This window comes from Topomyia yanbarensis, chromosome 3 (genome assembly GCF_030247195.1).
Source record: "Topomyia yanbarensis strain Yona2022 chromosome 3, ASM3024719v1, whole genome shotgun sequence".
In the NCBI taxonomy this organism is placed as follows: domain Eukaryota; kingdom Metazoa; phylum Arthropoda; class Insecta; order Diptera; family Culicidae; genus Topomyia; species Topomyia yanbarensis.
In genome coordinates, this window is record NC_080672.1 from 22,796,679 (window position 1) to 22,823,211 (window position 26,533).

The window sequence follows — 26,533 nt, forward strand, 5'->3', positions numbered from 1 at the left end:
GAACATTAAACGAAGGGAATGTTGTTTTGATTCGCTGTAAAGTGAAGGTAAAAAGCACGAGAAAAAGGCGCTGGAAATAATTCTTCGAATAAAGCAGACTGCTGTAAAAAGTTTTTCTTTGTCGCATTTTCCGATGGGTGGAATGGATGGAACATGTTTTCCAATATTTTCTTTTTTTGGTGCTCAGGTGCTTGTAACATACGATTAAGTATTACTGCGTTCTAAACTAATGGTACAGACCGCATATGTGTACGACATTGTAATGTTCATAAAATCATCTAGTAGGAATAATTTAATTGAACAGCTTTGAATAAACTGGCCTAACGATGTTCATCAAAAACGGTCTAAATTCCGAGAAAGACGGTGCTCGCAATAAAAACCCATTTATCATACCGGTAAGACCATTTAACCCTAACAAAAGGATCAACAACATGCGACAGCTTGTGATATCATGTCTTTTTCTTTGGTTTGCATAGACACCCATTCCTCACTTACTTTCGCGACTTCCGAGCAATTTTTCATTGTAACGGCTTATATCCGCCAGTAAAAGAAAACCTTTTTCTCTCTTGAGTATATAGGCAGTATAGCATTTAAATGTTGTGCACTGGAAAATCACTCTTTTTCGCACCTTCGAGGCATATCCTGTTTGCTTGATTGTCGGATGTAGGTTGTGTCGTTTCGTGTTATATGTTTACACTTGCTTCGGCCTTGCTTTTTTGGTTAGACGTTCCCCATAAAGGGAAATAAATTATAATGATGTTTCCCTTTGTATGCGCACACCGGAAAATGTACATTGATGAACAACATGTCTAGCAGAGATGATCATTTTTCATGTTTTTTATAATTTTTTCTATTTTGATGTTGCTCATAATGCTAATATTCTGGAGGAGCATCTGGTGAAGAGACAAATCTAAAAGACAGGGTCATCTATATATTTCTTGGGGGCGAACAGGTGCAAGTAAAAGAAAGGCAGCGCCGGCGAAACACGTGGGTAGTATGGGTAGTACTACCCATTCGAAAATTGTCGAGGGAGGAATTACCTACTCGAAAGTTTGGAACATAGCAAAACCTGAGATTAATCACTAATGTGTCTCGCGCACAAGATGCATGCGTCTAAAATTTTCGACGCACAAATGCATGCGTCCTTTACAATTCTAATTTCTTAAAATTATGGGATAATTATTAGGTTTGAAATTTTAAAGTATATTATATATTTATACTAAAGGGCATACATTTTGACACATCATCTTAAAACATTCTTGTTTTAATACATAGATCGATATACAAAAACAATTCAATTTTACTTAGACTAAAGGATTCAGTTAGAAATATTTTTAGTGACTAGATACACAATTTGCAATTTTTTAACAAGAACAATTATTTGATTGGAAATTGAAACAAGGAGAAACACTAGTGGGCTTTTTATAAGGAGGACAAAAGACATACATAAGAGGAATTGATTCCAACATCTGTAGAAAAAACATTTTATAGCGAAACGTCTATCGTTTGAATGGATCTACATGGAATGCTATTGTCGCCGAAAAAATATTCTTGGTTCCGTGTATTCCGATCAAAGGTTGAATCGAATACACAACGTAGGACCTAGCGACCTGTCGAAATATTGTTTCTCTCCTTAATCCGTTGACGAACCGGCGCCAATAACTGCTTTTTCCAGCTTTCATAAAAATTTTCATTTGCGTTCCTAACGTCACGTATATTCGGAAAAACTCGGGCGATCCGACGATCGAAAAGTCCTTATAGGTTTTTTTTGCCCGACCAGGTGGTCTTCTACTTTACCAACCATCTTAGTACCACTCTTAGTGGAATCTATTCTACAAATCCAAGAAAAGTGATATAATTTTTAAACGGTTATCAACAATTGGTTTCAAATAATGCTAATTTCTTGGATTGGTAGCACATGTTTTACTAGTTAGTATTTGGCATTTTGGATTCTCCTCATCAGTAACTAGCACCTGCCTGCTGCTAGATAGACGCTAAATCTAAACTAGTACCAAAATTGACACTAGTTAGACACTAAATGCAAAAAGTCATACGTCTTGTATGAACCTAAACGACTGGTTTGTCCCGAGTGATATCTCGGAAGTCAAGCACAGAAGTTCGGGCTTTGCTGATAAGAAAAGTTGAATCCGAAAAAGTCTTTTGGTTTAAGCACCAAACTCCTGGAATTATGCAAAAAATAGAAATAACTTCCGAGACATCACTCAGGACAAGCCAGTCGTTTAGGTTCATACAAGACGTATGACTTTTTGCATTTAGCATCTAACTAGTGCCAATTTTGGTACTAGTTTAGATTTAGCGTCTATCTAGTACCAGGCAGGTGCTAGTTACTGATGAGGAGAATCCGAAACGCTAAATACTAGCTAGGTTAGGTATTGTGCCCTTTCGCACTAAAACTGGTTCATTCCAAAAAAAAATTATTTTGTGATCGGTAATAATAGTCATTCAAGAAATGCCCCTACAAGCACTGACTGATTATAATCATTCCGTGCGTGTAGGGGCGTTTCTTAAGTGACCGAACAATTCATTCCTTTTTTTCGGATCCACCCGATCGGTATGAAATTCACTTGCTGCGATCTGACTTTAGTTTTGAAATATGCCCGATATTGTCAATCATCACTGAAAACTCCAGTATGATTGCAAAATTCAATTAAATTACAATATATTCTAAGAATTCTTGATTGATTATCAAAGTAATTTAATGGTTTACATAGATAACCAATGGATCACAATAGGCGACTACATACAACGATCTTTTGACCTCGCACAAAGCAGAAGCAAAAAATCGCTACGCTATAGGCACAAGAGAAGCAAGTGAACGCTTTATTCTATACCCAGTACACAAACAGTATTGTATCGTTACCCCTGCGGCTGCGCAGTGAAATGAGTCGGCCAAAGGAAACAAAAGCGGCCTTGCTACGGGATAACACAATTTCGATCGACTTTGAGAGATCTCCTGTTAGAACAACAGTTCAGGATGTGGAACAACTAGTTAAAGTTAAAATGGAGCTTAACCTCGTGGAAGTTATGTACATTCAGATACACCACGTCAAAAGTGTGTTTTGATTATGTTTAGAAGTTTAGCACAAGCAGAAAACTTCATTATAAAGAACAACATGCAACCCGAGGTAGGATTTAATAACACCAGAATCAAGATCCCCGTGTATATGGAAAACGACATGGTTGATGTTCGATGGATGATTCATGATTTGGCACCGCGCACTAAGACAGATTGCATCTAACGAATCAATACGGAGCAATACGGAGAAGTGGAATCCAGTACGAATGACACGCGGAGAAATTTTTTATTACGGGTATTCCCAACGGCTTTTGAATTGTGAAGATGCGAGTGACTAAACCAAAATCACCCAGTGATGAGGTAATCTATAAGCGAACAACGCTGATTACACATCTGAGCAGACCCCAACATGCCAATTCTGTAACCAGACAGCCCACTACGGAAAAACATGCGCCGAAGCAACTAGTCAAAACTCTTCTACTACAGCCAACTCTTAACAAGCAGCCACCGACACTTGCACATAAAACAAAAGCTAGGACCCAATTAAGCAATAACGAAGGGACAATGACCACGACAACCGCTCCCAAAACAACAATAAAGAAACAAATACCGATGAAGACGGATTTACAACAGGGACCCGTAAAAAAAGAAAAAAAAATAAGAACCGCTGACCGTGAACAGCAAGAAAGCAGTACCGATGATGACAGGGACGTGAACGATAACGCGAGAGAAGGCAGACTGAATGATCCCCAAGCTGCGACGGATAAGACAACTAATGCTTCACCGCCAAGAAAAAAGGATCTCAACTCGCAGTAGAAAACTGCGCCAACAAGATCTGGCAGACAGACATCCTTAGTATTTTTTTTTTTTACTTATTGTACAAACTGAAAAGATCATCGGCTCAGTTGTGCTAACGCATTGAGCCGTGTCAAATAAACATTTAGAAAAAAACGGGTTCAGATAGCAGGCCTTCTTGAAGCATGGCGACATCTAAAAAAAATCAATATGTTTGAAGAGGCACGTGGAGCAAAGGAGGACACGATTCCATGTGCATGTAGTGGTAAGCTGCAGTTACACTGCTGGTAGCCGCAACAAGTACCAGCAGCGTCATGGTACAGAGTGAGCCACAAGGAAACCAACGAGAGATGGGGTTACTGAATCGAGTTTACACCCCGAAATCAAGTGACGATAACACCAAGAATGACTCACAACTTGGGAAGCCGAACTTAAAGGTGAGAAAAAAAGGTGGACGAGCTCTATGAGTTCGTGAAAGACAAGCACACTATCCACACCCAGGTCAAGCTGCTAGTGATGAGCATTAACGCTGCCGTAACAGCTGCTGAACGTCAGCAGAAGGCACTCTTGATTCTGAATCTGCCAAAATAACTCTGAAGGAAGCCGCAGAATACGAAACAGCCATAACTGAGGAGACATTGAAAGAATGAGAAACTTGCCATGAAAGCAAGGAAAGCAAGGAAAAAAGCCGAGAGATACAAGAGCGATGCACTGATCGTCGAAGCGAACGATAAGGTACTATGTGCGGGGCTTCTCTCAAGAGAATGCGAGAAGACCCAGAGCAGAAGAAGTTGAACGTCATAAAACGAGACGCACATAGAAAGTCGAGATGATATTCGAGCTGTACAAGGATCCTTCCATCAAGAGCTTGACTTACCGCGACTTACTTTGATCTAGACGCGATCACGACAGAAAAAGGTACACTGACCGAGTAGTGCTCATCAGACCGAACAGGTCATCAGATCGAACAGGTCATCAGACCGAACAGGTCATCAGACCGAACAGGTCATCAGACCGAACAGGTCATCAGACCGAACAGGTCATCAGATCGAACAGGTCATCAGACCGAACAGGTCATCAGACCGAACAGGTCATCAGATCGAACAGGTCATCAGACCGAACAGGTCATCAGACCGAACAAGTCATCAGACCGAACAGGTCATCAGATCGAACAGGTCATCAGACCGAACAGGTCATCAGACCGAACAGGTCATCAAGCCGATCATCACTTATCGAGTGCAAGCAAGTTTGGATGAGGGTCCCTATTGTATTACGCTGAAGGATGATCTGTTACGATCAACATGGGCAACGTGCCATTTGAGCCAGTCGCTACTGATTCCTGATTCCTGAAGAAATTGCATAACACTTCTAGAAGGACAAAGACCAAACAATAACGATTATAGACACTTCACTGCATAGATTTGCGAAAATAAGAACAATCAAAGCACCAACCAGCTAAAATAACTACATAGACAACATAAAACAATTTTTGCGAGTCTGTGCAGTAAAGTGTCTATAATTATGGATTTTTGCGCACTTAAGACAACTTAAGACAGGGAACTCAACGAGCTTCAAATACGTAGCACGGTCAATCCAAAAGACTAATGGAAGTTAATTTTTATTCATCAATCAAGCCCACCTTAGGCTCACAGTCGCAGATGATTTCCTAACTCCATTCATCATGCTTGAAGCTAATCAATTTGATGAATAGGCAGCAAAATTCTCCAAGCGGAACAAATACACAGCGTAAGGTGAAAACAATCCCCATACAGAGATCAATTGCGAAGTAGGGGAGTTTGTGGCAAGTTGGCGGTAGCTTCAATTTAAATTATTTTTTATTTAAATGGATCGTGAAAAAAATCAAATGGCTTTAAACGAATGGACAAATGGCTACAGCCCAAGAGTTTGATGAATTGAATCCAATTTTACAGATGTAAATATGGGACGGGGAAATTCCGCCAACTTGCATTGTCTCCGGGACAAGTTGGTGATCAAGAGATAAGCGATCAAATAGAACTTAGAATCAACCAAATAGAAATAAAAATCAAATTCAGATAAAACACCCTAGAAATTATTCTTCCGTCGATTTCGATTTCGAAACGTAATTCATACTCAAAGTCAAATTTTGAAATGAGATACACAAAAAAGATGGGCTTGCTTTGAAGTCAACTTCAGAATTAAAAATAATAAATTAAACATTAGTTCAAGTAATTCACATTAGAAGACTGGTATTGATTTTGGTGGCTATTTTTGACAAACAGATGACAAATAGAAACGAAAGATATGGCGATTGAAAGAAGGATTGGTATTCTAAAGCGAGTCTGTTACAAACTTAAAACAGAAAAATTGAGCTAAAGGGACCCACAATCAAAAATTGGCCAACTTCAACTTGACGCATTTTTTCATCGGGCATTAAAAAACAGCACACCCCTCATTTTAAAGTTGTATATGTGTAGCATCATACCTACTATTTTATTGCTCTAGAGTTGTGAAACTACTCGCACTTCAAGTTGGCGATATTGTTGAATGATGTTCATCTCGACTGTCACCAACGTAATAAAAGTGTTTGGAAAACGTTTGTCGACAGCCAAGAAGACTGTATCGGGGAAAATTGGAAGTCGGAGGTTGTAGAGGTCTGGAAGGTCTGGAGATTTTCAAACATTTGATATGAAGCTGTCGACGCTCGCAAAGAAATATCTTGTGTGGCAGGCCATCTATTCCTGTGGCTTGAAAAGCAAAATTTATATCAGAATCAGTACTCCTGCCTGGAAAAATGTTTGCCGTCTTTTCTTAAGCAACACAATCGTTCTGTCCTGTGTTGGCCGTATTTTGTATCTTGTCATTACGAGAAAACAGCCATGGAGTGGTAGACCGCGACCAACGTTCAGGTGGTGTCCAAGGACATGAGATTTCCCAACATGCCAGAGCTCCACCCAATAGAAAAATAATCGTCAAATATAACCTCGAACGACGCGAAAGACCGTTGTCAGAGAGATGCAGTTCAAGACAAACTGTCGTTCTGCGGCGAGAAAAATGGCCAAGGAGGCTGTGCCAAACTTGATGGAAAAATGCAAACGAACGGCCCGGCAACACGCATTCGCTAAAAAGGAAGCACGAGTGATTTTTTCTTTATTCTGAATGAATTGAACTTGCAAAAGAATCACGATTTGAGTTTAGCCAACAAAATTGATAAAGTAAAACTTTCTGGCATTTAAAAACATAATAATTCGCATTACTTGTAGTATACAACAAGAGACATCGCCATAAGTCTATTACAAAAGGAGTGAAAAGAATTTCGCTAAGTTGACGCTATTAGCAACTAGCCCCACGCTCCTGTATCTTCTAGTAAAATACAAGGAAGAAAATAAATGAATAATTTCTAATTAGGTGCATTAATATATTAACCAAGTAAATTTCAATTGAGGTACCGTATTTAGACAAAATAAAGTTTCTGTCGAGAATGAATGTAATTGTTAAATTTACATTAGACATTCAAAACTTAAGGCGTACGTAATAATTCTCAGTCATCGAGATCCTAGTACGAAAATCAGTAGGAACGACGCGAAATTTCTGCTTCACCTACCATATCCTATCAGAGCAACAGGATTACTGATTCAAATTAACGTATCTACCAGCGTCTTTAGGCTCGATGCAGTACTAGATGACTATTACTCCTTTTCTATGTGTATAAGCACATGCGCATACTTCTCCCCTCACAAAAAAAACTAGCCAAAACGTGCTTCCCATCGTATGAAATCCAAAGAGGAAAACAAACCGCCAGAAAACAGGAATGAAAACAGGCGCGCGTTTCCTCCAGAGCCATGTTTTCTATGGCTGAGCCACGTTTTTGATACCCGACAACCTTCGACCGTAACCATGCCTGGTCGCAGGTGCGGTTTGTGATAGCACAAAAACAAAACATGCTTTCACCGCCAGACGACAACGAAAGCGGAAGAAGGAAATGTCATGCATTCTGGTAAGTCGTGCGACTGAAGAGTGGTACCTTTGCTCGGAATTCATGCCACGTTGTTTATGCCCTATGATGCATTGTTCCTTTTTGTTGACGGGACAGTACTTTATTGCTCTGGGATTGTTGTGTTTCGCCAGAATAAAGAAACGAGTTTTTTTTAATTGTTTAATTGCCATTTGAAAAATGTTGGATTACAAAAAAAAAACAGAGTTTCAAATGCACCATACATCTTTCAGATCTTTCGGCAACCGGCTACCCAGACTAATGATTATATGATATCATGGCATGCTGATATTCGCTGTACTTCCCTATGTTTTTAAAGTACAGATCTCTCCAAATGTACATTTTAAAACACTTGTTCTGAGTTTACTTCCTAGCTAGACCAACGTTCAATTATTTTCCAATAAAGGCAAAAACCCCACAATAAACGTTCACTATCTGTATCAAATCAACCGAAGCTTACTATTTGATGCTCCTACTTATGACCTAATTTTCCGCCAACAGTAATTATTATTCTGTATCCATCGCTGCAAAGGAACAAAACAAGGAACTGGCTGGGGCAGGAAAATACCGTCCTCCAAAGACCTTTTCTTTGTCCGTCAGTGCAGCTGCTCAACAACAGTGAAACTAGGTGCCTTTCTTTCCTTCATTCCTAACCGTGAAAACCTATTTTCCGTTCCACAGTGGCAGGATCGTAAACAAACGTGATCTGGACGGGTGCATTCAGCTCCGTCGTCGTCAATGTTACAATATGTATTTGTACTATCATTATTTCATTGGTTCTCGTTTGATAATACTGTCATTCACATTGCCGGATTAGCATCCTGTTTTTTTATTGCATATGTCTCTAATCACGCTTCACGAGATGAGATAAGCTGTCAGCTGAATGAATTAATCAGCACAACGGAGAAATGTGACCGCTATTTAAGAACGTCACTGTTGTCATGTTGCAATTCCCAGACAACAGTATATTTTTTGCAATATCCACACAAAATCGGACAGCCAGCAGTGGTCGGACAAGGTGAAACGTGAGTATCCGACCGAAGTAGGAGAAAAGCAACGGTCCCTTGGTTCGGTCGGGTCCTCCTCAGTAATGGAAAAACAGGACACAAACAATGTTGGAAATGGCAGCGGCGAGAGGTGTTGTATGCATGAAAGCTTTCAGCGATGACAAACAAAGGAAAGGAAGTCGGGAAATGTGGGGCGATACGTGATTAAAACTTAATTTTCCATAGTGATACGCTGTTGTTGTTTGCGAAACTCTGCAGGATTTTGGGTCAACGGAGCTCGGGCGCATTGTTGTGTACCTTCTTCACAATGGACGGATGGATGGTGCTACACATTGTGGGAATCGACAAATTGAATCCCCATGTTTATGTGTAGTCCCACTGGCCTTTGCACGATGGAACCAGCACGACAGAGGTGAGCATTACAAAGAGCAGTTTAGCAGCTGTTACACTTGACGGATAAATTTGTGAAATTATCACATCTATTAAAGGTATGAAAACTCGAGACAAGTATGGTCTACATTCTCTTACACTAGGAGTCTAGACCATGCCTATGTTATCATTAGAACTAGGAGACATTATAGAGAAAGTGCATAAGAGTTGACAATGTTTTAGGCTCCTTGTTTTTTATTTCGATTTGCCCATTTTGTTTTTTTTTACTTTTAACGACATTCAATTAGCAGTAATGAAAATTTAGAGCCATAGTACTCTTCACTTGAGCAAGGATGTGAAATATTCAGATCGGAAAACTAGAAGTGGCAGGGTCATTAAAAACGGGATTCAAACCCTACAGGTTAGTCTTTTGTCTTCTGTTGGTAGGAGTCGAGCTTAGGCAGCATAACTACGAATCACTCAAGTCTACCAACATGCCTCCTGGTAAAGACAAACTTGTCCTTCTTTACCGCGAGATCCGACAATAGAGAAGCCACGTAAGATCACCACTGAAAACCTTTCGACGATTGGCATCAATGAAATGATGTCGCTGTAGACACAGCCACCACCTTAGGGACCATTCATAAATTACATAACGCTTTTAGGGGGGGGGGAGGGGGTACGAAAAGTTGTGACAAGTTGTGACATATGGGGGAGGGGGTGTTAACTAGATCGTTACGTAACATGTTTTCATCGAAGAAAAAAAATTTTTTCTTGGAATTTGTTACGTAACAGGGGAGGGGGGGGATGGAACAATTTGTTACATAGGGGGAGGGGGGAGTCAATTTTAGGCAATTTTTGCGTTACGTAATTTATGAATGGTCCCTTACACACTCTAGCAAACTTACCACTACAGTAATCACAATGGCAATAGTCTAATAAACATCTATCCCGGCATTCGAAAGGCAAACAGAGATGAACAGCACCATTTCATTGATGCTAATCGCCGACAAGTTTTCAGTGGTTATCTGTCACAAATATTAAGAAGCTCAAAAATTTCAGCATTGTAAGGTGTAAGGCTAACTTTCTATGACAATTTCGGTTACACTGTCTAAGTCAATTCGTCACTTCATTAAACGAATATATTGACATTATTCTGCTTAGTAAGTGATTTGTTTTTTGAATAAAACTAATTTGCTCTAATTTCTTTCCACAAGATTTTTGACTACTTGAACAAAGCTGTAGTGTCTGTTTGATTACAGGTTCATTTTACCACAATTTGTGAAACAGTTTCAATTAAAACTGTTGCACCTAACGCATCAAAGTCCTAAGGGATAACGAGGGCGTAAGTGTCTTTCGAAAATGAGAAGATCAGAGAGCAATTCCGAAAGCACTCGAGTTGACTGTATAAAAAGATAGAAGAAGTTCTCTTGAGTCAATTCCAATTGATTGATTCTTTTTTCTCTCTTTTCTCCGTGTTTTATGATCATCTCTATCGAAACGATAATCCCAACTTATTAACTTACAGATTCAACATTTTAGTCGCTCTCCGCGATACCCTAGTGATGTCTGTTCACTCTATCGCCACGTCGTTTTCAACCTTACATAGACATTAATTGGAAACCTTAGAAAGCATCTAAAAAGCTGCCACTGGTTGCAACATTAAGTTTATTATGATTGATTGACTAATATGTGGTTTAACAATTAATATCCGAAGAAAAGTAAAGATAAAATCACGACAGTTAGTCCTACGCCTACTATGTAGGTTTCTGCATATCAGCAAGGTTTGTAGTACACGAGTGTATACAATTGGTGGGTATATGAACATCTCAGTAAAATCGCTCTTCTACCACTTTTTGATTGCTTATACATGGTTTTCTTGCTTATTGTTCGATTGTTAAAAATATCACGGTTTTCCGGACTAACAGTGTCTTTAGTGCGGAACGCATTCCCTGTTTAAACATGGTATTGAGTGCCAATAGAAAAACTACCGTCAGCATAACCTCCATTTTACCTTCAGCAAATGTTTCACGTCATGAATGCCTTATACGTATTATGCGGAAAAGTCGGAAGTTAAAAATCTCCGTATCTGGCTGGAGCACAACTTCTTGTTTCTGGACTCACTCATCTCGACAGATCACTACAGCAAAACATTGAAAGCAACAATTTCTTTTGACCTTCTGACGAGTCACAAAATATGAAAGGAACTATTTTTGTCACACTCAGCACACTGAGCAGGTATCGTCTTTGCAATCTTCCACAACATCCTATTAAATTTTATCCCGAACCGACTTCCGGTTCCGGAGTTACGGGTTGTGGCGTGCGATCGTATAGCAAATTGTGATTCAAACCGATACTCCGATGAAAGCAAAAAAGGTAAAAATTTCGCTAAAATGTCTCTCAAACAACTTAAATTTGCAGTTCTAGGTCACCGATGGCCAAACAAACTTTCGTTGACTACATTGACCACCATAGACGATTCCGGAAGTGCCCGGGAAAAGCGGCCATCTTTCAAAACTAGCAAACTCTTATCAGTTTCTCGGAAATGGTTGGGCCGATTTTCACAAACTTAGTACCAAATGATAGCTATATTATCCCCACAGATGTCTATGGTTCCGGAAATATAGACTTAACCGTCCGGTCACATATGAAATTCCCATATAAGCCGGAACTCAAATTTTTTTCAAAGAGGGGAACCCATGAAATTTCAGAAATCGAATTCGTATTTTTGATGCCAATCTTCAAAATGCATGAAACGTCGAGATTTTATGTTATGTCGATTTTTAAAAATCTTTTTGGGACTTTGCCGATTTCGCACCTTTTTGTCATTTCAATATTACCGTGGTTGTTTTTTCTTTTACAAAATTTTAGAACTCGAATAATGATTTCTTTTCTTGTATATTTGTCATATCATGTATAATAATAAAATGTAATATATGAATTTGAAAGCTTTTAATGAATATAAACAACGCAAACATTCTCGTGTTCGAGATTGAGAAAGCCACAATTGCACCGCTAGGTGGATTAAAACAGGTTTTATTAGAAAACCTTTACTTTTTCGATCGAGCTCAAATTTTGTATAGGGAAATTTTTCGAAGTGCTATCCGTATATCTGTATACAGAGACTAGTATATAGAGCAGACAAGTTTAGAAGCTGTGACGTGCTTGGTGGATTATCACGACATTTCGGTTGTTTCCCAGACATTATCTAGCCATTCTTTTGCAGGTGCGAATAACTCAACGAGGCTTTTATGATCATTTACTGATAAAGGTTTTTACACATCCTTCGAAAGAAATCGGTAGATTTATCGTTCAAAATATTATATCTCCCATAATTGCTGTCTCTTCCTTCGTATTTTTTGACGTAGGACTACGTCTTTGTTTTCGATATGGGGGTGCACTCTGCAAATTCTACAAAAATGGTATGTAACGAAAAGTGGTCCAATTTTAAACGCATATAATTCAGCCATCTCACGATAAATTTTCAAATTTTTTGCACAAATCGCCCCGAAATACTTCTAAGAATAGATTCCGATAGATAAACCCAAAGATTTTTGATATCATTGCATTAAAAAATTAAATAATATACAACCTTGTCAAAATATCGCGCATTAACACACAGAAGATAGCGCTTCCCAAGCCCTGTACGACGGATTGGTGTACCTAGCGCGCAACGCTTCTATGAATGACGTCATCATCGACTATTTAAAGAACGGACTTGGCCAGACACGCTCAGTTCCCTGTTGAACGGCTGGCGAAGCAGATCACTGCGCTGTGTTTTTTACAGCCAGTGTAGCTGAGCTAGTGAGTCCGTTACACTGGCTGTGGAGGGACGCTACCCTGTGTCGTCCAACAGGCGACCGCTCCAACTGCTTCCTAAATGCCGCTGTAATGTTGCCAGTAAATTTTTGGTTTAACTAGCACATGTATTTGCTATTTGCGCTTGAAATTAAGTAATTTAGTGGTAGTAATAAGCTTCCCATTTTTATTTAAACGCAAGGACAGTTTTTAAAACAGGATTTGATTAATTAGTTTAGCTCATCTAAGCAATTTCATCAATTCTGTAATTTAAAATGAATTTCACGGAACTTGGTGAATTTGGCCCCACTTGCAACTGGTATAATCAACCTGCACAAAGTGTTGTATAACGCCGGGCTGTTTTTTGGAACAAAATCATTCAGCCCTTCGCTATGCAAAATCACGATATTATGACAGATGGACTAAGCGCGGCCGTTCCTTTCAATCGGGAAAGGCCGCGTGGAATTTTGGTGAAATGCGCTTATAGTGCCGTGGTGGTACAAATTGTCTCTTTCGCTACCCATCATCATCAGCGTTGACTCATTTTGCATTGTACGCTTGTGTTCAATGTTTGTGGCGAATGTGTTGGTAGGTAGAGGAACTAATAAGTGAATGAGATATTACAATCACCTTATGTTTCTTGTTAGACATGTTTTGTGCATATCTGGTAAAAATACTTCGTCACAAACACATTTTTTCAAACATGATTCTTGATTTCTAAACATGTCCAAAAATGAGACATGTTTATACCGAGTGGGTAAAATGAACATGTGGCGGTGGTAAAATGAACAGCTTCTGGTGGCCTGCGAAATGTCCTGTATGTATGCAATGCGCAGCGTTGGAAAGCATTTTCCGATCAATGCTAATATTCCAACAAATCATGAGCTTTGCATACACACAGGGCATTTTGCAGGCAAAAAAAATTGTCACGGAAGAATTGAATTTTCATTTTACAATCCTGTGGCATCGAAACACATCTACAAACTTGAGGTTATCCATGGGTGTTTAAACTTTTAGGATCTGTTTGAGAGCAACTAGAAAGCTTGTTCTATACATGAGATGTGATTATATTGTCTAAAATTTGATTTTTCTTCACCGGTCCGGATGTTTTTTCCCACACACTAAGTACTAAGAAAATAAATATTTTACATTAAGTATTATAGTCCTACGTCTACAGTTCGTGCAACCCCATAGGGCTGCCCCTTGTAGTTTTATATTGTCATTTTGCGTCAGGCTCCCGGCTAGCAGCTAGATATCTTCTCCTAATAAACTCAGCTGATAGTACAATGGATGCCGAACAATATGTCGGCGAATATCAATGACTCCATCTTCCCGTTTACAATCATACAAATTGAACTAAGTCGACCGATATCTGATCTTTTTTCGCATCAAATACAATCCGCCCAGTATTCTAAAAATTTTGAAAGAGCTGACGCAGAAAAATTCATCCGTAACAAATATCTAGTAAGTTCGCCTAGATAAGCTCAGAATTGTGACATTTTGCCTACAGCAAGCAAATTACGATACTGGCGAAAAGTCTTTTTTGAAATACTATTGTACCTACATGCTCGCTCACAAAGCTGAGATCGACGGTGTTGTTACCGAATCGAGGTTGTTTCAAGAACTCCTTGCTCCGGTGAGCAAATATTTTGAAAGGCAATCGTACTGTACGAGACAAAATGGTGTATCCATACAAACTCGTGTCGGGTAACCTTTTGTATTAAAGTCTACATTGCCAAGCCCCGCGTACAAACAGCGTTCGAGTAATCTAAGCATTCCCTTAAAAATGCTCTTTGTACTCTGTTCATGCATTTCGTAGATTAGGGACGGCAATCTGCTCGAATCAGACACATACGGTTTACCCTTTCTTTTACCGTTTCCTTATCAGGCTATCTCAGCATCCGATCGAACAGACCGATCGGGTTTCTACCTATCTCTGATAAAACTTGCTAGAAGCGAAGCAAACGAGTCAGTCTCGAATAAAATACATATCGCATCACATCGAATATCGGTGTCGTATATTCAACGGAGCCAATAAATAGTTGTGTCGTTCCTTACTCCAAAATCAAGAGCACTGCTTCTTAATCCGAAGGACTTGATCGCGGCATCATAAATTGGTCCTTCGAGCCGGATCAAGGACCGTTAAGAACAGTGTTCGCGATTTACGCGGTTCGGTGTGATCTTCGCGAGACAATTACTTGTGTTGGCCAATGCGCCAAATCTGAAACCTTCGAACGAACTCGTGGTGTGCAAAAGGTGCTAGATAATAAAAACTGGCAGTGAATAGAGATGAGCAATTAAAGCCAGTTAGATAAAACCGATTGTGATATAATTAAATTGCAAAGGTAAAGTGTGATTGTCATAAGCGGAATATATCGGCGTCATCGAAACGAGTGGCTACTGTTCCTTTTGTCAGCGCCCGCTATTGTTAGCCCAACGTGGCGTGGTTGAACGCGTGGTCCGAGCGTTGTAGCGTCGCAGCGTGGTGTGGCTTGGTTTCTCATTGTTCAGCGTAAAGACTGTAAGTACAAATGCATGCTTCTTCTAACTTGACTTAAGATATTTTTGGGTTGGTTGGCGTAAGATATTTTTGGGTTGGTTGGCATATTGGCACACACGTGTGCGAGAACAAATCAAACGGATTATTTTAGTGCTGTCTTTTGTCAGGATGGCGAAAAATCTCAAAAGGCTTTCTAAAAAGGAGCGTTACTGTACAGATTCTTTGAACATTATCGAGCGCATGGTTGCAAATTATTCAGATGAAACAGACAGGGACAAATTGGACACTTGGATGGACAGGTTAGAATCGATATTTAGTCAGTATGAGGAAATTAGGCTTGAGATGGATTTATTAGACGATAGTGAGGTTGCGCTGAAACGCTCGGATAGTGTTAACGTGAATGATGTTACGATTGCCGGAGATCAAATTCAGACTTCTCGGGAGGAATTTGAAGTAGCCTATTTGAGATTAAAGGCTTTTCTCCAATCAGAAATGCGGAAACGCTCGTGTGCCTCCGACCAAGCAAATGTTAGCCATGCTGAGCAGGCACCCATATCCCAACCAGCTCAATTGCGAGTGAAACTGCCGGAGATTAGACTTCCTCTTTTCGATGGGTCTGTTAAGGAATGGCCAACTTTTAGAGATTCATTCAAGTCATTGATCGATTCCGCTCCTCAACTCAGCAGCATAGATAAATTTTCATATTTAATTTCGGCGCTTTCCAAGGAAGCTAAACGTGTGGTTGAGGTTATCGATGTGACGTCAGAAAATTATTATGTGGCTTGGGAGATGCTTCAAAGACGGTACGAGAACAAATATTTGATCGTTAAGTCCTACGTCGATTCCCTGTTTGCGGTAGAGCCTATGAAAAAAGAGTGTCACAAATCACTGAACCATCTTATCGACGAATATGAGAGAAATTTGATGATGCTAGAAAGGGTAGGAGAAGAAACGGAAAATTGGAGTACATTGCTAATTTTTATGTTGAGCTCACGACTCGATCCAGTTACCATGCGTCATTGGGAATCTCACCGCAAATCAACAAATGTCCCAACCTACTACGAACTGACTGATTTTTTGCGTAGTCATAGTCTTGTTCTACAATCTGTCGCGGCGTCCAAAACTCGCACGGTTGATACTCCTCGATCATTTTCCTCTTCACTTCGAAGCACATTTACTAAATTGAACTCCGCTCATCCTGCAATCTCGCCTCCTCAAAAGACCTGTCCATTCTGCAAACATTATTTCCATTCTTCATTTAATTGTGAAGCATTTCGCAAGATGACGGCAATCCAACGATTCGAAGCTGCAAAAAAGAACGCATTATGCATAAACTGTCTTTCGCCGGCGCATCTAGTGAGAAACTGCACAAGTGGAGCCTGTCGTGTGTGCAACCAGAAACACCATACAATGCTGCATCAACGGACTAATTCGTCAAATAGCCAAATTAACCATACCCAGCCTAACAAACCCTCTTTGTCCGGAATGCAACCATCTCCTTCGTCATCCACTCCGACCAAGCTCTCAATACCTTCGCAGTCACGCAACCTGCCACAATCTACTGAGAACCAAGTCCCCACAGTCTCCGCTCTCTCAACCAACCACTTGTCGTCACCTCCCGACATTATTCGTGGACAACTTCCTTCGACTGTGTTACTCTCGACGGCGCTCGTGAAAGTGTTTGACTCCTGCGGAAGGTTTATCTGGGCCCGTGCTCTTCTCGACTCAGGATCGCAACTAAATTTCGTATCGGAGCAACTGATCCAGAAATTAGGACTCAAACGTGTACGAGAATTTGTTCCAATCAGCGGCGTTGGACTCTCGTCTACAGCATCCAAACATTCTACTATCGTTCGCCTTCAGTCCCATCGCGCTGATTTCGAAGCATGCTGGAAATTCCACGTACTTTCAAAAATTACAATGGAACTACCATCCCAAGCAGTTGACATGTCCCGACTGAACTGGCCACTTAACATCGTCTTAGCAGACCCAACTTTCCATCAACCCGGTCCTATCGATCTAATATTTGGAGTGGAAAATTTCTACGATCTGTTGCGGGAGGGACAGATCAAAAATAGTCATGAGGAACCTCTATTGCAGAGTACCGCTCTTGGGTGGGTGGTGTCAGGCCGAGTCAACGTAGTTGCTTTACCGTCGTTCACAGCTTCGCACATATGTGTAGTACACCGTCATTAGAAGAACAATTAACACGCTTCTGGGAGATTGAAGCTTGTCATTCGAAAAGCACATTATCGTTAGAGGAGTCTGCTTGTGAAGAACATTTCGCAACCAATACTATTCGAAATTCTTCAGGTCGTTTCGTCGTCGCCTTGCCAAAGAGAAGTTCAGTGATCGCAGAGCTAGGAAACTCAAAGGCCATTGCTACTCGTCGCTTTCTTTCCCTCGAACGTCGCCTTACTGCAAATCCTGTACTGAAAGAAGCTTATTCTGAATTCATTCACGAGTACGCCCAGCTCGGGCATATGAAGCTGATTAATGATATTGCCGATTCTGATCGATCCTCTCCGTCCTATTATTTGCCTCACCATTGCGTCGTCCGACCAGATAGCATCACCACTAAACTCCGTGTGGTCTTCGATGCTTCATGCTCCACAGACACAGGAGTGTCTTTAAACGACTTACTAATGGTCGGTCCACTCGTGCAGGATGACTTCTTACCATTATCCTACGATTTCGGATGCCACAGTTTGCTATCATCTCTGACATCGAAAAGATGTATAGGCAAATTCTGGTCTGTGACAATGATCAGCCACTCCAACGAATATCCGTTGTTAGCTGGAGAGACTTACCATCACAACAGATTCTGAGCTACCAGCTAACAACGGTTACATACGGTACATCATCAGCTCCTTACCTCGCAACAAAGAGTCTCCAGAGACTGGCTGAAGACAGTTCGGAAAAGTTTCCAGTAGCAGCAGAAGTCATCCGACGAGACTTTTACATGGACGATATGCTTAGTGGGGTCGACAGCGTGGAAGAAGGCCAAGAACTCTGTAGGCAGTTGATTCATGTGATGAACTCTGCTGGATTTCAGCTCCGGAAATGGGCTTCAAATGAGCCCAAGGTTCTAGAAGGAATTCCACTCCCCCTAAGGGACGAACGAACTATTTTCGACCTCGACTCGTCGGTTTCGCCGATAAAGACACTGGGTTTGCAGTGGGATACATCGACAGATGCATTTCTTTTCGAAGCTCCGAAGCACAGTGAACAGATACCAATAACTAAACGCGTGGTTCTGTCGGATATCGCTCGGCTTTTTGACCCTCTGGGGTTAGTTGGGCCAATCGTCGTCTTAGCAAAACTGTTCATGCAAGAGCTTTGGCGAGAAGGAAAAAATTGGGATGATGCGCTTTGCGATTCTCATCAACGTTATTGGTCAGAATTTCGCGATGATCTCACGCTCTTTCGTTAATGAAAATACCTCGATGGGTCGTGTCTACACCATCCGCAGTTTGTTTGGAGCTACATGGGTTTTGCGACGCTTCGGAGAAGGCGTACGGCGCTTGCATTTACGTTCGCGCAGTCTCTTCCAGCGGAAGCATCCACGTTAACTTGCTGACCGCCAAATCTAAGGTGGCACCGATTGGAAAAACGAAAAAAGATGGTACTGTCTGTTTGCCACGTCTGGAGCTCTCTGCAGCCCTCTTGCTAAGCCATCTCTTCGAAAAGGTTCAATCTAGCCTAAACCTTAAAGGTAGCAGTTTCTTCTGGACCGATTCAACTATAGTCCTTGCCTGGCTCTCCGCCAGTCCATCGCGCTGGAAAACTTTTGTGGCAAATCAGCCCTCAGAAATCCAGCGAATCACAACCAAAGGCATCTGGGCACATGTTCCAGGTACAGAAAACCCAGCAGATGTCATTTCGAGAGGAATATCACCAACACAGCTACACGATTTCGTTCTGTGGTGGAGTGGGCCGCCATGGCTCTCGATGCCGTCTCGATTTTGGTCACCATTTACACGCCCCTCCGCAGAAACATTCACTCCCGAACAACTAGAAGAACGAGTGATTGCCCTTCCAATTCAGGTCCAGCCTCCTAATGAGTTGTTTCTGCGTTATTCATCCTTCAACAAACTCGTACGTGTTGTATCGTGGATCCAAAGATTCAGTTTTAACTCGAGGATTCAGAACCGTTACGGAAGGAAAACCGGGTTTCTTTCAGTAATTGAAATTAAACAGGCTACACACTGCCTGGTGAAACTCGCTCAGGATGAAAGATTCTCTCAGGATCTCGCGGAAGTAGCTCGAAACGGGCAAGTCAAACAGAATTCTCGATTGAAAACTCTTACTCCAATACTAACGAATGGCGTATTGCGTGTCGGTGGCCGGCTGCGCCATGCTCCCGTAAGCTACGACCAACGGCATCCGATGATCCTGCCGGACAAACATCCTTTCACTGAGCTACTAGTAGTTCACTACCACCGAAGGCTTTTACATGCTGGTCCGCAGTTGCTAATTGCCACCATTCGTGAAAGATTCTGGCCGCTGCGAATAAGAAACCTTGCCCGCCAAGCTGTTCACTCCTGCGTCAGCTGTTTTCGTTACAAACCTAAGATCCTGCAACAGTTAATGGGTGAACTTCCACCGGAGCGCGTTACACCAGCATTCCCGTTTCTCCGCACGGGTTTGGATTACTGTGGACCTTTTTATTATCGTCAATCTCGCCGAGCTGCCCCTGTTAAATGTTTTGTTTCCATTTTCGTATGCCTTGTAACTAAGGCGGTCCACATTGAGTGCGTTGGAGACCTATCGACCAACTCATTCCTAGCTGCTCTGAAACGGTTTGTCGCTCGCCGAGGGAAACCAGAGTTGATTGAGTGCGACAATGCAACCAACTTTAAAGGAGCTCAACGCGAATTGAACGATTTAGCCCAACTATTCTTATCTCAGCAGCACCAAGAACTGATCACTACCAACTGTACGGAAAATGGGATTACGTTCAAATTCATACCTCCTAGATCCCCAAATTTCGGCGGGCTCTGGGAAGCAGCCGTCAAGTCGCTGAAGAAACACTTGCGCAGCACGGTCGGCAATGTTGTACTGTATCAGGACGAATTTCTTACTATACTAACTCAAATTGAAAGTTGCCTAAATTCTCGGCCACTCACTCAGCTCAGTTCGGACCCTAACGATCTGGAAGTGCTTACTCCTGGGCATTTCTTGGTACATCGATCACTGGCCGCCATTCCAGAACCAAGGCTCGAAGATGTGCCTTCCAACCGCTTAGACCGATGGCAGCAAACACAGGAATACGTCCGGCGAATTTGGAAGCAGTGGCAGTCGGAATATTTGTCCGGGTTGCAGCCTCGTACTCAATGGACTCAACAACGAGACAACATTTCGGTGGGTACCATGGTACTGGTGAAGGAAGAAAACCTTCCACCACTTAAATGGAAATTCGGACGAATACTACAAGTCTTCACGGCTGATGATGGCAACATCCGGGTAGTAACCGTTAGGACGAAGGACGGTGAATTTCGTCGTGGAATCTCCAAAATCTGCGTATTGCCCATTCAGAGACCTACGGAATACCTCGATGATGAAGCCACTGATCCACACGAAGGAACCTAGAATCCTTCCAACGATCACAGTGTACTCACTGTGCAACAATGGGAGGTCGTTAGACCTCCCATTCATGTAAGTCTATGTAATTTAACGAATTTGCAAAAAGTTTATGAATTTTTCGTCCACCATAATGCTACACGATGATGATGCCTGCTCCAACCCACAACCACGAGCAAACGACAAGCTAGCTGCTTCTTCAAGAGGATCTGCAGCTGCACTCAAACGCGTCCACTGTATGTCGGTGGCTCTGCAGCAGAGGAGACAAGGACCTGATGGAAGGCAGTTCAGCTCAACACCCACCCACTGAAGAAAGTCTCACCGATTCATCTACCTCCGACCTGGCTTCCTCGATGGATGACATCAGAATCACAAAAGCACAAGTACGCTCAGTCACTTGATGCCAACGATCATCGTCCGTTTTCGGACCCGTGGAGGCCGGTTGCCTCCAATCCAGTTAAGTGTTGTTCTTTTTCTAATTTACTGTTTAAAAAGCCGTCTCTGTTTGTTCCAGCATGACGACCCAGACAAGGACAGCCAAGCAAGGAAGACCAGGACGATCAACTCAGTCAACACAAAACCATGGTCATTGTCGAGACGTGCAGGTTCTTTCGAAGGGACACTCGGTCATCGACGACGAAAACCATGGCGTAGATGGAAGAGGAAGCAGCTCGAGGATATGTGAACAACCGTTCGAAGAAGTCTAGAAGACAGACATCATCAGTAGCAGCATATGGACAGACGAAGCAGAAATGATTACGCCACAATTTTGAATTCTTATATTTTAGTTGATTAAGAAGTATAGGTTTAGGAAGAAATCATCAAGTAGTAGATAGGAGTCATTTTGTTAAAAATCCGCCTTTTTAACGGTGGCCGGCATATGTTCATGCATTTCGTAGATTAGGGACGGCAATCTGCTCGAATCAGACACATACGGTTTACCCTTTCTTTTACCGTTTCCTTATCAGGCTATCTCAGCATCCGATCGAACAGACCGATCGGGTTTCTACCTATCTCTGATAAAACTTGCTAGAAGCGAAGCAAACGAGTCAGTCTCGAATAAAATACATATCGCATCACATCGAATATCGGTGTCGTATATTCAACGGAGCCAATAAATAGTTGTGTCGTTCCTTACTCCAAAATCAAGAGCACTGCTTCTTAATCCGAAGGACTTGATCGCGGCATCATACTCTATTGCAGAAATATTAAAAAGAGCTACGTCACTCACCAACACCACGGTTCTCTTGACTCAGGAGCGTGACTCTGATGATATCCTTACGGGGACATTTTTTACTACTCCCAATAACTATAGATAATTAAAAAAAAATGTGAAGGCTCAAATGTTTCTCCTGAGATGCTGTCGTATATACCAGCCCGAGGAAGCTCTGACACAAAAGCCGAAGCAGGCAGATCTTGATCTCAGAAAGTTGAGGTAAAATATGGAGGTTTCAATGGTTCATTGGTTTCCACGCTGTTGGAACCATCGATGACGACTGGCTCTGAGTCCTTTCCTGGTAGTTCTGATTCTTGGACATTTGCTCGTAGAATTGTGACAACCGAATCCATCAAATGAGCGATTGAAAGTTTTGCTCCGTATATGTCTCCGGGAAAAAACGACTTCATCCTCTTCCTTAAGATTAATTCTCAAAGGTGGCCGCGTTACCTATGATGAGGCAAAGACCTTTTTTTTTTACAATGGAGAAGACCTTTATGTCCTAGCCCAGTACACGTGCTAGTGGTAGGGTCCAATCTACCACACGGGGTGCACTGAGGGCGTGTCGGACTCGAATGGTGACCAACCATTAATACCGACTAAACTCCATTGGGCTCCGCCATCATTCCTCCCAGGAACTACCTCTCGGTATTACTTCTGGGGGAAAGCACCTTTAAACCGATCAATCTGACCTCCTTCCTTCTGAAATCAGTGGAACGTTTCATCGTTTCTCCTATTTCTATATTCGAGATGTTTGTATGGGAAACCACCCAATGCAACATGCATATCGACGAGGGAAGTAATAGACCAGCCTGTTACATAATGTGGTCTAAAACATTGTTAAAACTTTTTCGTAAAGCAATCAAGTTTTTTTTTGATATTCTTCTGAATCCATTTTGGGAGCAGCACGAGGTCTTGGAATACCTTCATATTTCACGAGCTGGATACACGCCATACTTAGCAGCCGACATATGTGTTCATCGTTAAGTTAAGTTGGGATAAGGATACTAAGTGTCAGCGGATATCCTCAAGGTGATGTGCTGTCACCACTTTTATGGAACATTGTCGCTGATGGCTCGTTGAGGAAACTTAATGAGTTTGGGTTTCCGACATATGGTTTCGCCGCTGACTTTCATATAATTATCACTGGTATTTGCATCTTGAAATTCTGTGAAAACTTTCAACATTGCTGGTGTGGAAAAAGGAGTGGATTCTTTCTGTATACAGTAATGAAACCACGAAATGGGTGGGAGGGGGGAACGAGGATCACAAAGATACGGAAAATAGCCAAAACCACCGCCTGTGAAGTTCTGAAACATTTCAACGTTTCCCGGAAGGTGATCAGGCAAGGAATCTGCAGTTGTGACTGAAAGACTTCGATTCGAAATTGGCGCTAGTTTTTCGAACCAACCATAAAGGATGAAACAAAGGTACTAACATTTTATTTTGCGAAAATTCTACCAATTCGTCAACCGACCAATGTTATTGGAGACTGTGCTCTACAACTTCAGTTTCCACTTAATTATTGTCAAATCCTTTGCTATTGGACGGACCTGGGGGCAATTTGGTGGATTCCGATCTTTTTGAATAAACTGAACCCCATTGTTGTAGCATTGTTCTTGCTACAATGGAAGGGGTTGAGACACTTCCCTTACTTCCGAATTCACAATGTTACCTGTCACGAAAACGCTGGTTTTCTTGCCACAGGAACAAATTCCTTGCCAAATCTTTTTTTTTATCCAACTTATCCGCGAAAAATTTGAGCTACGGAACTCTTATAAAATCAGTTATCGCATAGGTTTTATCATCAATCAAAACACATCAATCGAGTTTCGTCTGCTCCTGGTCGAACAGCTGACATACCTGGAATCTGGCCATTGTTTGTTATTTGAGGCTTCGTATGGATTGATTACTTGCTCAATAATATTTGTAAAGCGATTAGTATTCTTTTTTAGCCAAAATGCGGTTCCATTCCAAGACTTGGTTTGCTACGCACATACTTTTTAAAAAATTACTAAATTTCATCAAGATCGGAGCATAACAACTAAAGTTACAGCTATTCACAACCTCTAAACCACACAAAGGCGGATGTTGGTTACCTGAGTTCACAAGAACAAGAACCACCTATAAATATAGAAGCTCCATTTAAAAATTTCGGAAGAAACAGTGCTAAAGTGTTGCATTCAGCGTTCGCTAATCGAATGAGAAGCATGTCAAACGGTGCGATAAGCCGATCAGAATTTGTGTAGCCCATATATTGTTGTGCATATTATTTTTGTTAATTAGCCTAATGCTGCATTATGACGGATCGTGTTTACAACGAATACGATTTCCATTCTGAATAACGACGGCCAGCAAAATCAAACGGGTATCGGATCCAATCCAAATTACGTTAATACAACAATTATTACAACTTGTAGATAATATTTTGGGTTGAAATGTTTCAAAATAAGTCTGTAAGCTCAGAATATTTTTAAGGAGACACGATTTGTTTAGTCTATTGATAAAAGATTCAGGTGACAGACAAGAGAACTTTATTAGAATTTTTTTAAAAAAAATCGTTGATATTTTTGCAGATGAAGTCTTTATTAGATTTGAAATTCACGCAAAATCTCGCGCGGATTCGGCGCTTTTTTATTTTGTCGTCTTCCGTAACAAAGTTGGAAATATATTTACAAGATTTACATAAGAAACCATATTCTGAGACCTTTAGCACCAAAAAATGGCTACGTTGTCAAATTAAGTTTGATTTTTGTTCATCTCGTCAGTAACTAGCACCAACTGGGTGTCTAGTTAGGCGATGTATCTGAACAAGTATACAAATTAGCACTAGTTAGACTAAAAAAATCCAAACGAAACATGTGGACGCCTGTAGCAACTGACTTGCACCGAGTGTTGTCCCGGAAAGCAAATAGAAGGTAGTACATATACTAAGTCACTTGAAAAGTTCATTCAATATTTATTTTTTGAATCACCATGTTATTGTTTAACAAATTATTATTTATCATAATATTCCCAACATGAGATACGAAATCAAGAGCACGATGTTTTGCTACCAACTCCGCAAAACTAGCAAGCAGCGGAGTCTCTGCTACTTCATGAAAAGCATTTAATATCAACGATAACTCATCATACAGCATGCAAAATGAAATAAGATTACACTCGTAATTAATTTATTTAATAATGTTTCTCTAAACGCAATCAAAATCTTCATAAAATAGAATTGCTTAAATATATTTTCCCAACAGTTTTCCTACTATCTTAACTTCAGTATCAGAAACAGAACGAAAAACACGAACATTACAAACAAGAACATATAACACATATAGTTCCGGTGTCCTCCCTTCCCAAGCCGAACGACCCGCGTGATTGTGTTCGACATGAACCCTCCCGTTCGGTCCATGTCCTCATCGATTCCACGCAGTAGCTTATCCTGATATCGCACTTCGTTCCCGATGTCTATCGTCAGTGATTTCAGCGCACCAATTTTTCCCTTCAACTCATCGGCCATCCGTTCGTTTTCTTCCTCCAGAGCATCATGACTTTGGCTACCGAGACCGCTCGGGCCAGGGTTCTGGGCTAGCGGTTGATATGCGTAGCCCTGAGAACGTCGCATCCTATCTCCACCGTACTGCGCCACTTTGGAATGTGGTATGCGTTCAGCAAATTGACTAAGAGCTAGAATAACTTAAGTGATATACTAATTAGTTACCATTTTCGTTAAGATTTTACAGTAAAATTACAGTCTAGTATAGTTCGGATTCATCCAGCCAAATTACTCAGAAACTTTCATCCAATTTTTGTTTACATGATTCAAAACTGGGAACGTCATCACTCACTGATTGTCAGTTCCGTTATGCACCACATTGAGGGGTAGGAAACCGTCGCAGATACACTTGTACACACTACCGATAAAAATGTTTAACGATAGCGTACGAATACCAAATAATATTTTTTACCAATATCTTTCGGCGTACAAACTTTTAATGATAAAATAAATGTTACATTATTGCTGAATTTGACCACGGCAAAAAGTACATTGCATTATTTTATTCAACCTAGATTTTATTATACTCATATTTAGCTTAAATTTACTTAATTTTGAGCTTAGTTGAAACAACTAAAAAGTACCTTATTGTACCAAACCGGGTGGAATCTCTACTTTTGTTGTGTTTTAACGCCATTTAATTAGCAGGGACTGGAAGGAGTGAAATATTTTTCAATATTAAGTGTCATAGTACTCAAGAGAGTTGAA

At 41.1% G+C, this 26,533-nt stretch overlaps 3 protein-coding genes across 4 annotated transcripts; 2 read left to right on the forward strand and 1 right to left on the reverse strand.

Moving 5' to 3' along the window:
- Positions 1–15,647: 15,647 nt before the first annotated feature.
- LOC131686830 (uncharacterized) lies at positions 15,648–17,675 on the forward strand. The gene has a single exon (XM_058970825.1). It carries the CDS (start codon positions 15,648–15,650, stop codon positions 17,673–17,675), a length of 2,028 nt encoding a protein of 675 aa, XP_058826808.1.
- A 1,236-nt stretch (positions 17,676–18,911) lies between these two features.
- LOC131686831 (uncharacterized) lies at positions 18,912–21,071 on the forward strand. Its single transcript, XM_058970826.1, has one exon. The coding sequence runs from the start codon at positions 18,912–18,914 to the stop codon at positions 21,069–21,071; it is 2,160 nt and encodes a 719-aa protein (XP_058826809.1).
- A 4,425-nt stretch (positions 21,072–25,496) lies between these two features.
- On the reverse strand, positions 25,497–26,134 carry LOC131693919 (BET1 homolog). Of its 2 annotated transcripts, none has more exons than XM_058982190.1 (2): positions 26,022–26,134; positions 25,497–25,965 (listed from the first exon to the last, which is right to left on the reverse strand). In XM_058982190.1, the coding sequence occupies exon 2, from the start codon at positions 25,892–25,894 to the stop codon at positions 25,535–25,537; it is 360 nt and encodes a 119-aa protein (XP_058838173.1). In that variant the 5' UTR covers positions 25,895–25,965; positions 26,022–26,134; the 3' UTR covers positions 25,497–25,534. The 2 variants fall into 2 exon arrangements, with proteins under 2 accessions (XP_058838173.1, XP_058838174.1); XM_058982191.1 differs by having other exon boundaries at positions 25,497–25,956; positions 26,022–26,127.
- Between the last annotated feature and the right edge of the window lie 399 nt (positions 26,135–26,533).